Consider the following 11,998-nt stretch of genomic DNA (forward strand, 5'->3'; position numbering starts at 1 on the left):
ATCATTTTCTTCTAGTACTGGATACTCATATAGCTAATTAGAGAGGTTTCAGGAGGGTAGGTAAAGGGGAAATTTTCAATGAGCATTTTGAAGAAGTGATAGAAGAATTTTCCAGTTGATACTGATGCAGAGTGTCTCCTAAGGAGGTGTAGACAGGTAGAAAAAGCAGCCTCTTGAGTCTAGACACGGTATGGACAACTTTGCACCTCACCTCTCCAACCTCATTATGTCTTTCTTTGGCCCCTGGAAATTACATTACTTTTCCTTACATCAGACTTGTCCACTGAAGTCTGTACCTGATTGTGACAGCTTCTTTGCAGCCATCTCTACCGATTTCATTAGAGAATTGAAAACAGGAACAGAGGGGTTTTTTTGAATTGGGGAAAAGGAAAAAAAAAAAAAAAAAAAAAAGAAGAAAAAATAAAACACAATAGAATGTAATCAACAATAAAACACACTTCTCAGCTGTGTGTTTAAGCAGCTTCCAATGAAGACCATTGCCAGAGCTGAGGAGTTGCCTATAGGGAGTATGAAAGAAAGACTATGGAAAGACAGTTGGGCTTTACATCCCTGAAGCACAAAGAAGGTTGATATGTGAGACGGATCTGAAGGATAAAAGAGTAAGAGGAGGAAAACCTCTGGGTAACAATGGAAAATGTGTATTTCCAAAGAGGCTTCTGAATAAATAACTTCAGATATAACGAGGTCTCTTCAAACCCAAAGCATTCTATGATTCTACTTTTACTGCTTTTTTTTGTGTGTGTTTTTTTCTCACAGATTCCTCCCTGCAGGCACAGAAATGATCCCTTACTTTTCCCCAGAGCCATCCCTGCTCCCCAGAGAGCCTTTCCCCACATGAGACTTACAGTTGTGACTATGTTGCAGTTACCTTAATAAAACAGTTTGAATCCTACAATATTATTTTGATTTTAGTTTAAAAGTATGATTTTGATTTAACATGAAGCTACAGTAGCTGTGAAAATATAAAGTACACTAAGGCCCTTAAGATTAAGCAACTAGCATGCTGTGTGCCTTGAACACTATAACAATCGTTATGGACTCTGAATTAACACAATAGGTACTGGTTATGGATCTTGACTTGAAACAATAGGTACCAGAAGAAACTGACAGCCAATCATTATTAAGGTCAAACTAAACTCTGTGAATTTTGTTGATCTTATGTAACCATGACTCTGCTGAAAAAGTGTATAAATATGTTGTGCTTTGGACCTGTCGGGGAGCACGTTTTTCGAGCTGTCCCCCGTGTTCCCCAGCGCTGGAATAAAGAAATGCCTGCTTATCTGCCTTGTGTAGGTAAGTTCTATTCATGATTGCCACCACTAACACTGCTGCCAGCCCCTTGTCCTCCCCAAGCACTGTCCTGCTGTCCTTGCAGGGTGCTGGGGCCGGGGGCCTTTCCCCCCTTCCCCAGAGCTGGCGGGGGCCCCCTCACTTTGATATTCTCTGGCAGCTTGTATCTATGGCAGAAGACATTGAGGCCCTGGGACAAGCCCAGGTGCCTGGCGGTTCTGCACAGGATGCAGATGCTGTCCAGAAACTTCATCTTGTGGCCCTCCTCCTGGCAGCCGGGGACAGAGAGACAGGCAGGGAGCGTGAGTGGGGGGACACATGGCCAGCAGGACCGGAGCGCTGGGGGTGCAGAGCCGTGGGGGAGAGCTGGGAGAAGCAGCTCTGCCCAGCCAGCACCCCTCCAGCAGTCCGGCAGCAGCAGCAGAGCCCCTGGCAGCAGCCGCCAGCACAGCCGGCTCTGAAAGGGCCGCGGTCACCTTTTCTGGGCTGAGGACGAAGACGCGGATGAAGTACACGTGTTCCTGTTCCTCTCGGTACACAGGCAGCCAGCTGACAGCTCCAGGAGGAGGAGAGCAGGGAGGGCTGTCGAGAGAGTGCGGTGGCAGGAGAGAGCAGAGGCAGGAGCTCTGCCCTGTGGCCGGCCCCACACCCGCTCCCCTGGCACAGCCTGCCCGTGCGTGGCGGGGCTGGAGGGTGCCCAGCAGAAGGGCTGCGCTGCTGGAGCACAGAGCGGCGGGGAAAACCCCCAGTGCCGCGGGCTGAGGCCCTCGCTTGCAGCCGGACAGGAAAGAGCCCCGTCCTGCAGCATTGTTGCCTCCTGCCAGCCCAGCTGCCTCTCACTGCCCGTGCCCCGGGGCAGGAGCTGGGTGCCCTCTGCTCTCTCCCTGCTGGGGCGAGGCTGTGCTGGGTCCAGCCCCCAGCCCTGAGAAGCCCTGGCATTCAGGCAGCACCGTGTCCCCCACCCGCGGGACCCCCGCTGATGGCAGAGGGGGGAAAAGTGCTCCTGGCATCGAGCAGGGTGCGCTGGCTGTGCCCTGCCCTGCCTGGAGCAACGGGGCCCCCACTCACCGATCTGCAGCGGCTGCACCGTAGACACCTCATGGGGCTCTGGCGGAGAGCTGCTCTCCTGGGGAAACCTGTCCTCCTGCTAGGCCACCCTGGGGCGGCTGGGGGGTTTCTCTGCCATCCTGCAGGACGGAGGGAAGGGGCAGGGGTGGGCAAGGGGGAAGCTTCAGCCAAAGGCCTCTGTGCTGTGTGGCTGCTGGGGGTGGCAGGGAAAGATGTGGGCTGCGTTCGGGGACTCCTCGCTGGCCCCGTGCTCCTGCCCTGTCCCGTTGCTGTCCTACCAGACACTGCGGGCTGGGGGCCGCCCACGCTGAGCACACGCAGGGCAGTGGGGTGTCACAAAGGGAGGTCACAAAGGGCCCCACGGTGACCCACCACCCACGCAGGGAGGGGAGGGTGTCCCCTGGGGGGGCACAAGTCTGTCTCAGCCCCGTGTTTCCCAGAAAGCGGTTCTGTCCCATTGTGGTGGTGCAATCCTTTCCCTGCTCCTTTGCTGGGATGCTTGGTGCTTGGTGTGATTCCACCCCCCCCTGGGCCACACACCGACCCAGGGTGGTATGGATTGGAAATGGCAGAGGAGCAGAGTGGTAAGGCACCCCCTTGACGTGCCTGGCTCCGGCTCTCCCTGTCACTTGGGAGCGGCAGTGACAGTCCATCACCTCTTGACAGCCTGGTCCATCTGTTCCTGGGACGTGGCTGAGGGTGGGCAAGAACAGAATTGCATATCCAGCAAGTTCTGGGCCAGTGCAACTGGTGGAAAACATCAGAACATTTCATCACTCGAGTCGGGCCAGGGTGGAAAATTACCTGATGAAAGTCAATTATCTTGGACCCCATAAGTAGTGACCCCCATTGAGACCCTTTAAGCTCTCCTGCACTGCAGCGGGTCTGTACCAGCATCTCCCCTGAGTTGGGACACCTCTCAGGTATCAACTCCTTGAAGTACCTTCTGCTGTCGAAGCCAATGAAGGGCCGAGATGAAGTTGCCCCCCTCAGGTCTCAATTACTGCCCATCTCATTGTGAATAGTTACTCTACACTTGAGAAGAGGAGGGAAATATTAGCTGTAGACTAACTTCTCTCACCCACCTCTCTACTTACCTGTGCTTTTGGCTATACGCAGTTGTTTTTACGAGTGTGGGTACATACATATTTCACTGGATCCAAATATTTTTGTCTTTGTGTTTGTACATCTTGTGTTTATGAATGTACATACACATGCACACAACACACACACACATATATATTTAGGATACCTTATAGTAAGTCAGTGTGATTCATGTCATTTTCGAATCTGTAGCTGAGTCATTATTTTAATCATAATATATTTCACTGAATTATTTGTTAAATCCTTAAATTGGTTAATGGTTAGTTGCTGCTGATCATTAATATATCTTGATTTGCTGCTAAATCATTACTGTGTTAAAATTTCCATTCGTGACAAACTGGCGTAGTCAGCAGGTTGGCAGAATAACCAAATACTTGCAAAAACATGGTTTCTAACCAAATCCCACCTTCCCAGAAGACTGGGCTTGTAGTAATTAGTCTAACTGAGAAGAGGTAGAAAAACAGTTAACTGATGCCAGAGGTACAAACCAAATTTGGAAAAGATAAAGGTACATTTTGTAAAATGTTGGGAGTGTGCCTAGAATCTGCCTGCCAGGAATGAGGAAAACTTAACTATCAAATACAAGATTTACAGGCTGAGACTGCAGGGCAGAAATCTACCGAGCTGCTGTTATCAATTAAAATAGAACAATTACAAAAAGAACTTAAAGAACCCCAATTAAAACAACACAAACTGGGACAACACAGTGAAATGATGTTAATGCAGTCTCCAAACCCCCCTGATATAGTTCAAATCAGAAAATTGTGTCTCCCTAAGACTGGGATGGTTATATTTGGAGTGTTTGAAATAATAACAGCTGAGATGAAAATAATTCTTTCCACCTGCCTCAGTCCTCCAACTTGCAATTAGACCAGTTATTAAAACAGAAGAAACAGCAGGACCTTGGAGTGTGAGAAATCATATTAGTAAAACAATCTCATTTGGTGCAATTCAGATAGCCAATTTACAAGACCATTACGAGCGTAAACCAGCAGAAACTGAAACTGAATAGCTATGGGGAGTGTCTCAAAACGGGGAGGCAGATAGAATTCTGCTAGACGGAGATGAGGCTGGTGGCTATTGGGGTCCTGGTGTCTTTTTGAATGCTGGCCCCAACCCCCAAATGGCCCCCACTCACTAACCAGCAGAGTGGCACATTGGGCTGGTGGCATCGATGTCTTAGAGAGAGGTGAGCCTCTATTAATACCTACCAAATCTCTAAATGAGCTCTCCACAGCTTTTACAAAGGCTGCCTATATTCAAGTCATGCATCAGCGTGATCCTATTGATGTTCCTGTTTTGGCACCTGTAACTCCTGCTAGACTTAAACCATCGATAAAAGGAGCCCCTGCCACACTCAAACCTTTCCTCATTGCAAAATGAGATGAAATATAGAGCGACTTAATTTGTAATGAATTGGTAAACATAACACGGGCTGTTGGAAATGGTGAGGAAAAAGAATTGGAACAAAGGGAATTACCCACTTGGGCAATGTTAATGCACAAAACTACAAATCATGCATGAGAAATGGGATGGGATGAAATTCCCAGTGAAATGAAAAAAAACAGATTGCACTGTTGGGGAAATTAAACCATCACATCAGAACAATTCCCAAGAACAAAAATCCTCTGACTGACAATTTTAAGGGCCTGGAATGGAGAAACCAACTATGGAAAAAAGCACTGGCACTAGGAATTCCTAGAGCCATGATTCAGAGATAACCTACTGGTGGTTCTTCTGAGTCTAATTCAAGCATTTCAAAAATGTAACACTCTGAATACTCCAACTCCTCCATCGCCAGCTCCCAGAGAGAGAAATAACCCTTTCCTCCCTCATGGGGATCAATCACGAAACGCAAGGCCAAAAAAATAATAGTGCCCAGACATCAGTTGTGCAATGGCTAAATGAGAATGGCCCTTACATTTTAATTCCTGTAGGTCCTTGGCAACAATTAACATAATTTTTAATTGATACTGGAGCACAAATTTCAAAACTTACACATGCTGATAAGCTATGCATACAACCTGGATGGTAAAAGGTTCAAATTACTGGAGTTACAGGAGCTTGCACTGTGTGCCAAACAGCAAGACTTCATTTATTGCTCCCTGATGAAAAGCTTTTGGCTTTGCAATCAAAGAGCATCATGAAAATATCCTGGGTTTCAATGTGTTGAGTAGCCAGACTTGGCATTTGCCAGATGGTAGTTTGTGGTCTTTTGGCTCAAATGCCAACCCTAACCCTAATAAAAATCAACAGACTGCCACAGTGTGTGTACTCCGTGCAGCCCCAGTACTTCCTGAATCAAAAATCACTAACGTCTCGCAGTATCCAATTTCTGCTGCAGAACATACAGGAATTTCTGAAGTAATTGCAGATTTAGAAAAACTACAATTATTTCCAGACCTCACTCCTCATTTAATTCTCCAGTTTGGCCAGTCCATAAGACGTACAGGAGATGGTGTTTAATAATTGATTATTGATGCTTAAATGCCAATACAGCCCCATTGACAGCTGCAGTCCCCAATATTGCAACTTTGACAGCTACACTACAAGCCGCCGCACATCCTTGGATGGCAGAGGTAGATGTGAAAGATATGTTCTTCATGGTACCCTTACAGGAGGAGGATAAAGAAAACTTTGCTTTACATGGGAGGGTATCCAATATACCTTTAACAGAGTCCCACAGTGATATAAACACTCACCCAATTGCTCATGCTGTGCTTGCTGAACTCTCACAGACAGTTTTACTTCCTGAAGAGATAAAACTATATCAGTATATAGATGATATTCTAATTGGAGGAACGTCTCCTAAAGCGGTGAGAGAAGCAGTAGCAACAGTTTGGCAAACATTGTAAGAAGGACAAATTGAAATTCCATCTGAAAAATGTCAGGGACCAAGCAAAGAAGTGAAATTTCTGGACACTTGGTGGAGTGCTGGAAGTGCAGCAATTCCACCAGGTGCTCTAAATAAAATAAAACAATCACAAATGCTGCCAATCTAGAAAAGACTTATGCAACTAATGGACACTTTAGGATACTGAAAAAAACACATACCTGGATTCTTCAACATTGCCTGTCCACTGTATTCACTTCTATGAAAGAGAAACTGTGGAAATGGGACTCAGAACATGAAGAAACATTCAAAACCATAACACGGGAATTAAAACCATATCAATCTCTAGGACTTGTCGATTCTCATGACCCTATTAGAGCAGAATGGGGTTTTACAGAGCATGGTACTTAATGTAATTTATTTCAAACTGGCCCTGATGGACTGAAAAGGCCTTTACTGTTGAGCAGGACTGCATTTAAAGAGACAGAATGGAGGTATTCTGAGTGGGGAAAAGGTCTTCTGTCTTTAGTCCGTGCAACTAAACAAGTTGAGAAAATATGACATAACAACCTGTTCAGACTAGAGGTCCATTTAATTTTTTAGACACAATTCTAAAAGAGACTGCTCCTCCAGAGGGAGTCACACCAAAACCTACAATCAGGATGGTATACCTCTTTAATGGGAAGAGCAGACGAAATGCAATTCACTGAAAGACATATAAAACTTTCTAAATTACAAATGCTGTAGTAACACTGACCCGCTGTCATTACAACAACCATTTAAAGCTTCACTAATTCTAGATGCATCCCCCTTCACTGAAGATACCCCAGCTGAGGGCATTTGGTTTTCCGATGCCTCAGCAAAGAGAGTGGACATTAAATGGCAATATAATCCTGTCGCATTAGAAATCCAAACTGGTAAACAAGTTATTGAAGTGGGGGAGGGCAGTGCCCAAATAGGACAACTAAGAGTGGTTGTTTTGGCAAGACAAAATTAAGCAAAACCCATATATGTGGACTCTTATGCTGTTTGGGCAGGTGCCACTGTCCTGGGATTGAGTGAGTGGTGGGGGTTTTGGTAGCAGGGGAAGCGGTTACAGTGGTGGCCTCCCGTGAGAAATTTCTCCAAGCTCCCCCAGCTCCAAGTCAGACACACCTCTGCACCAAAGTGAAGCCAATTAGCTGCACCTCTGACATAACGTATTTAAGAAGGCACTTGGGAGGAGGAGTTGGAGTTGTGAGGAGGAGTTGTGACATCTATGTGAACAGTGAGGTCAATGGAAGAAAGGAGGAGGAAAGGGCAGGGGAGGTGCGCCAGAGCAGAGCCTCCTGTATCCCATGGTGAGATGGCAGGGCCACCCCCCACTGCCACCCATGGAGGTCTGTGGTGGAGCAGATGCTGACAAACAGTCTGATGTGTCCCCCTGCCATTTCAGGTGATTATTCCTGAAGGAGGCCAGGACCCGGTGGGTAGAAGCAGCCCCTGCTGCTGTAGTTCGGTGCTGGGAGGATTGCAGCATATGGGAGTGTCCCATGCCAGAGAAGCTTGGGAAAAACTACAGCCCGTGGGAGGCACTCAGGTGGGAGAAAGTTTGTGGAGGACTGTCTCCTGTGAGTGGGGGACCACGCTAGAGCAGGAGGAACAAGTTCCAGAAGCTTCCCCCCCACTGAAGATGGCAGAAGAGGCAGCACTGACTGCACTCCCCATTCCCTGCCCCTGCACCTCTGGGGGAGGAGGTAGAGATATCGGGAGCAGAGCTGAGCCCGGGAAGAAGGGAGGGGTGGGGAGAAGGTGCTCTCAAGATGGAGCAATGCTTCTCACTATTCTGCTCTGTCTCTTAAGTGTTGTTGTTGTTAGTGTCTGTTTTAAATTTATGTTCTTTTTTTCTTCCCCTAATGAGTCTGCCTTCTGCCCATGACCGTAATGGGAGACTCAACCCTCCCTGTCCTTATCTCAGTTCCTAAATCTTTTTGGTTTAATTTTCTCCTTCCCAGAGCTAGAGGGGACGAGGGGACTGAGTGGCTGTGTGGTGCTTGGTTGCCCTCTGAGCTCAAACCAGGACAACCACACAGTGGCTTTGTCAGTGGGAAGCCCGAAACTGGGAGATGAATAGATGGCCAATCTGGAGAACTGAAGACTGGTGATTACGATTAGACGTAGCCAGAAAAAACACCCTTGCAAATGGGATGGGTGAGAGCTCATGCATATGACGTTAAACCAGCCACAAACTGGAACAAAAAAGTGGACGGATTGACAAAAATTAGGAAAATAGACATCAAAAATTCTTTAGAACCCACATGGAATCTACTGGGAGAGTGGTTACATCAAAAAGAAAAGAGCTCAGGCCTGCTGCTTTTGCCTGTATATATCTGGGATTTTCACAGGTCTACTTTTCCATTGTGCTTTGATCTTTCCCACAGCAGGGCAGGAAGCTCAAGGATGTTCAATAAGGTGCCTCTGTGTTTCTCACAGGCCTCTGTTATCTAAGCACAGACATTCTACCTGTCAAGCACACAGAGGTAAACCACAATTAGTGTGATATATGTGTTTTTTGGCACCTCAGCTGCAAGTCACTTGAGCATATTTACAATCCTCCTCGGCAATTTTCCATTCTATTCCCACAACAGGGCAACCTAATAAAAGCCAACAGCTACCTGCAGAGATGGTGGAGCCAAGCTCTCTTCTGCAGTGGCCAATGATATGACAGGGGCACCAGTCACAAACTACCTTTGGGGAGCTCTAGGCTGAGCCTTAGGAAAATAGAATGGACTAGGAGGAGCATTGCTGTGATCTCCACCTTTGGAGCGCTTCGGGTTTCAGCTCTAAAAAGTTGCAACCAGCCTGGAGGCTGGACTAGAGACCCCTAGAAGTCTCTTCCCCACCAATCCTTCCATGAGCCTGTGCCTTGCAACACGCCCTACAAGAAGAGACTAAGATGGAGGTGAGGGCCTCTATGTCATAGGACAATTCAGGGTAAAAGGGAGCTCAGGAAGCCTCGAGTCCAATGCCCAGCTCAAATCAGGGCCAGCTCTGAGGTCAGACCAGGTAGCTCGGTAAATGTCAACATTCACAGAGAGAGTTTACACATGAGCCAGGCATCTAAGCCACCATTACAGAATTGAAGATGAGACATTTGACCAGCTCCCTGAACACAGCTATCAGTATGCCATCCCTCCTGAGATTCCTGGGAACATCCACCTTCTTGTGCAGAAGATTCTTCTGTAAGACTCCTGGCACATCTCCAGATCAGGGGGTACTCTAGGCCATAAAAAAGAAAGAAAGTCTGACTTGGGTACTGTCAACTTAATTACTAAAAGAGAGGAGATGGAGGGATCTCAGAGCTTCCATGTTGCTGCTGAAGATTTAAGCCTCTGAGAAAAGAGCTCAGAATGAAAGTTTAGAGCTAAAATAGCTTTTTTCATTTCACTTGTGAAGGCTCTGCTCCCCACATCCAGTCACTGGTACCCAGAAACCTGCCCTGCTTTTCCTTCTTCTCCTCCCCAAACCTGACCAAGTGATGAGAAGAAAGGAAGCAGAAAGGCCAGGCCTCTGTGAATCAGTGGGGGTCTGGCACTTGCAGGCCACAGTGTCATTTCATTGTACACCCCGTAAAGAACTAAGCTGGGAAGTGAGACTGAAAGCCCAAATCCACAGGGTTCATTGACAGGCAAGGCTGTGTCCGTGGCTGGTCTGGAAACCAGTACACCTCCTGCGTAGATCAAGCTGGTGTTGAAACTCTGGCTTGGGCTTCAATGGTCTCCTGGGCCCAGGGACAGAGGTGTGGGCCCAGACCCGAGGTTGGGCTGGCCAGGGCCGATGGAGGCCTATGGATGCTCTCAGTGTCCTGACACTGCACCCACGGGATCCCCCCTGGCAGTGCCCTTGAGAGGCCAAGTTCTCGTTCCCTGAAGTCCAGGGCCTGTGCTCTGCTCCTCTCCTTCTCCACATCCCTGGGGATCTGGGAGACCAGGATTTCATGGTCACGCCCTGACAATGGTATTCACATCCTTCACCAGCTCTTTTGGGAATACCAGGTCCAGGTGAGCAGACTGAAAGGACTATTTGCCATCTGCGCTAAGAATATTTCCACAAACTCCACAAGAAACTTCCTGGGTGGTTAGCATGCTGCTGTCCCACATGAGCAGTGAATACCAAGGAAACTGTGTCCTCCAGAAGAGCCAGCTTGTGTGATCCACTGATTTCCTGCGATCATTCAATTAAGACATTGTTGACTCCTCACTCTGGCTGTATGACCTGTAAATGGCTGGGATGGAGTTGATTTTCTTCATAGCAGCCCATAGGGTGATATGCTTTGGATTTGTTACTGAACCAGCACTGATAACACATCAGAGTTTTGGCTGTTGCTGAACAGCCCTTGCAGAACATGAAGGCTTTCTCTTTTTCCCACTCTGCCCCTGCAGCAAGAAGGCTGGGGCTATACAAGAAGTTGTCAGGGGCACCACTGGGACAGCTGACCCCAAAGGACCAAAGAGATTTTCCATTCCATATGATGTCAGGCTCAGGAAAAAAAAAACAAAAAAAAAACAAAAACAAAACAAAAACAAACTTAAACAAAACAAACAAAAACCACCAACAAATAATAAAAAACAACAAAACCAAAAACAAACCAAAAACCCAAACAAAAAAAAACCAAACCAAACCAAACCAAAACAAAACAAAACAAACTCAATGAAAGAGGAAAAAGTGAAGATTTTTGTAGTCATGGCATTTGTCTTCCCAAGCCGTACTTTCCTAGCAATGACTAAAGATCTGTTGCTGATGGGACGTTGTGCATGAACTCCCCATTTTGCTTTGCTTGCACACGCAGATATTGCTTCACCTATTAAACTCTCTTTGTCTCGACCCATGAGTTTTCCTTCTTTTGCACTTCCAATTCCCTCCCCTGTCCTGCTGGGGTCGTGGGGGGCAGAGGACAGTGAGCAAATGACTCTGTGGGTGCTTAGCTGCTGGCTGGGGTAAACCAAACTGAACACCTACCACAGTGTCATCGTTTCTGGTTTCTCCTTTGACCCACACACATCTCGATCCATGAGCTTTCCCTCTTGTCCTGTTGAGTGGGCTGAGTGAGTGAGCAGCTGGGTGGCTGTCTGGCTGCTGGTCAAAGTTAACCCACCACAGGACCACATCAGGACTGCTGTGTCCAGTACGGGGTTCCCCAGCACAAGAAAGATCCTGACAGACTGGAGCGAGTCCTGCGGAGGCCAGAAGGATGGTTGGGGCCTGGAGCACATTATGGACAAGGAGTGGCTGAGAGAGCTGGGGTTCTGAGAAATCCCTCAGAGCCAAACTCTGCATCAAGGACCCTGGCCAGTTGGTGGGATCTCACTCAATGGATATTTTCAGTATTTGTCAAGACAAGCCCATGAGCACCTGATCTAGCTGGAGCTGTCTGAGACGGGGCTTGGCTGAGAGACTGGCTGTGGCAAGAGCTACGGGACTTGGTGCGTCATGAGTGTCAGTAGGAAACTGGTTTATTTTTTATTAGTAATGGTGGTAGAGTTGGGTATCACTGGTGTTTCCTCTTCCAGGACTTTTCCAGCCCAGCCCAGCCCCAGCCCAGCTCTCCCCACCTGCCCTGGCCCCAGGGCAGTGCCCACCACAGGGTGCTGCAGCACTCTGGGCACTCAACCACAGCTCCAGCTCCTCGGAAGGGCACAGCAG

General features: G+C 47.7%; 1 protein-coding gene across 1 annotated transcript in view; it reads left to right on the forward strand.

Moving 5' to 3' along the window:
- Positions 1-803, forward strand: part of LOC122153014 (antigen WC1.1-like) — a 53,273-nt gene extending 52,470 nt beyond the window's left edge. Inside the window, exon 17 of the mRNA XM_042789143.1 lies at positions 778-803. Coding sequence (XP_042645077.1) covers positions 778-803 — 26 coding nt within the window. The remainder of the gene's footprint in view (positions 1-777) is intronic.
- Positions 804-11,998: the final 11,195 nt, after the last annotated feature.

Source organism: Tyto alba, unplaced genomic scaffold, assembly GCF_018691265.1.
Source record: "Tyto alba isolate M040663 unplaced genomic scaffold, T.alba_DEE_v4.0 Super-Scaffold_15, whole genome shotgun sequence".
Classification (NCBI taxonomy): domain Eukaryota; kingdom Metazoa; phylum Chordata; class Aves; order Strigiformes; family Tytonidae; genus Tyto; species Tyto alba.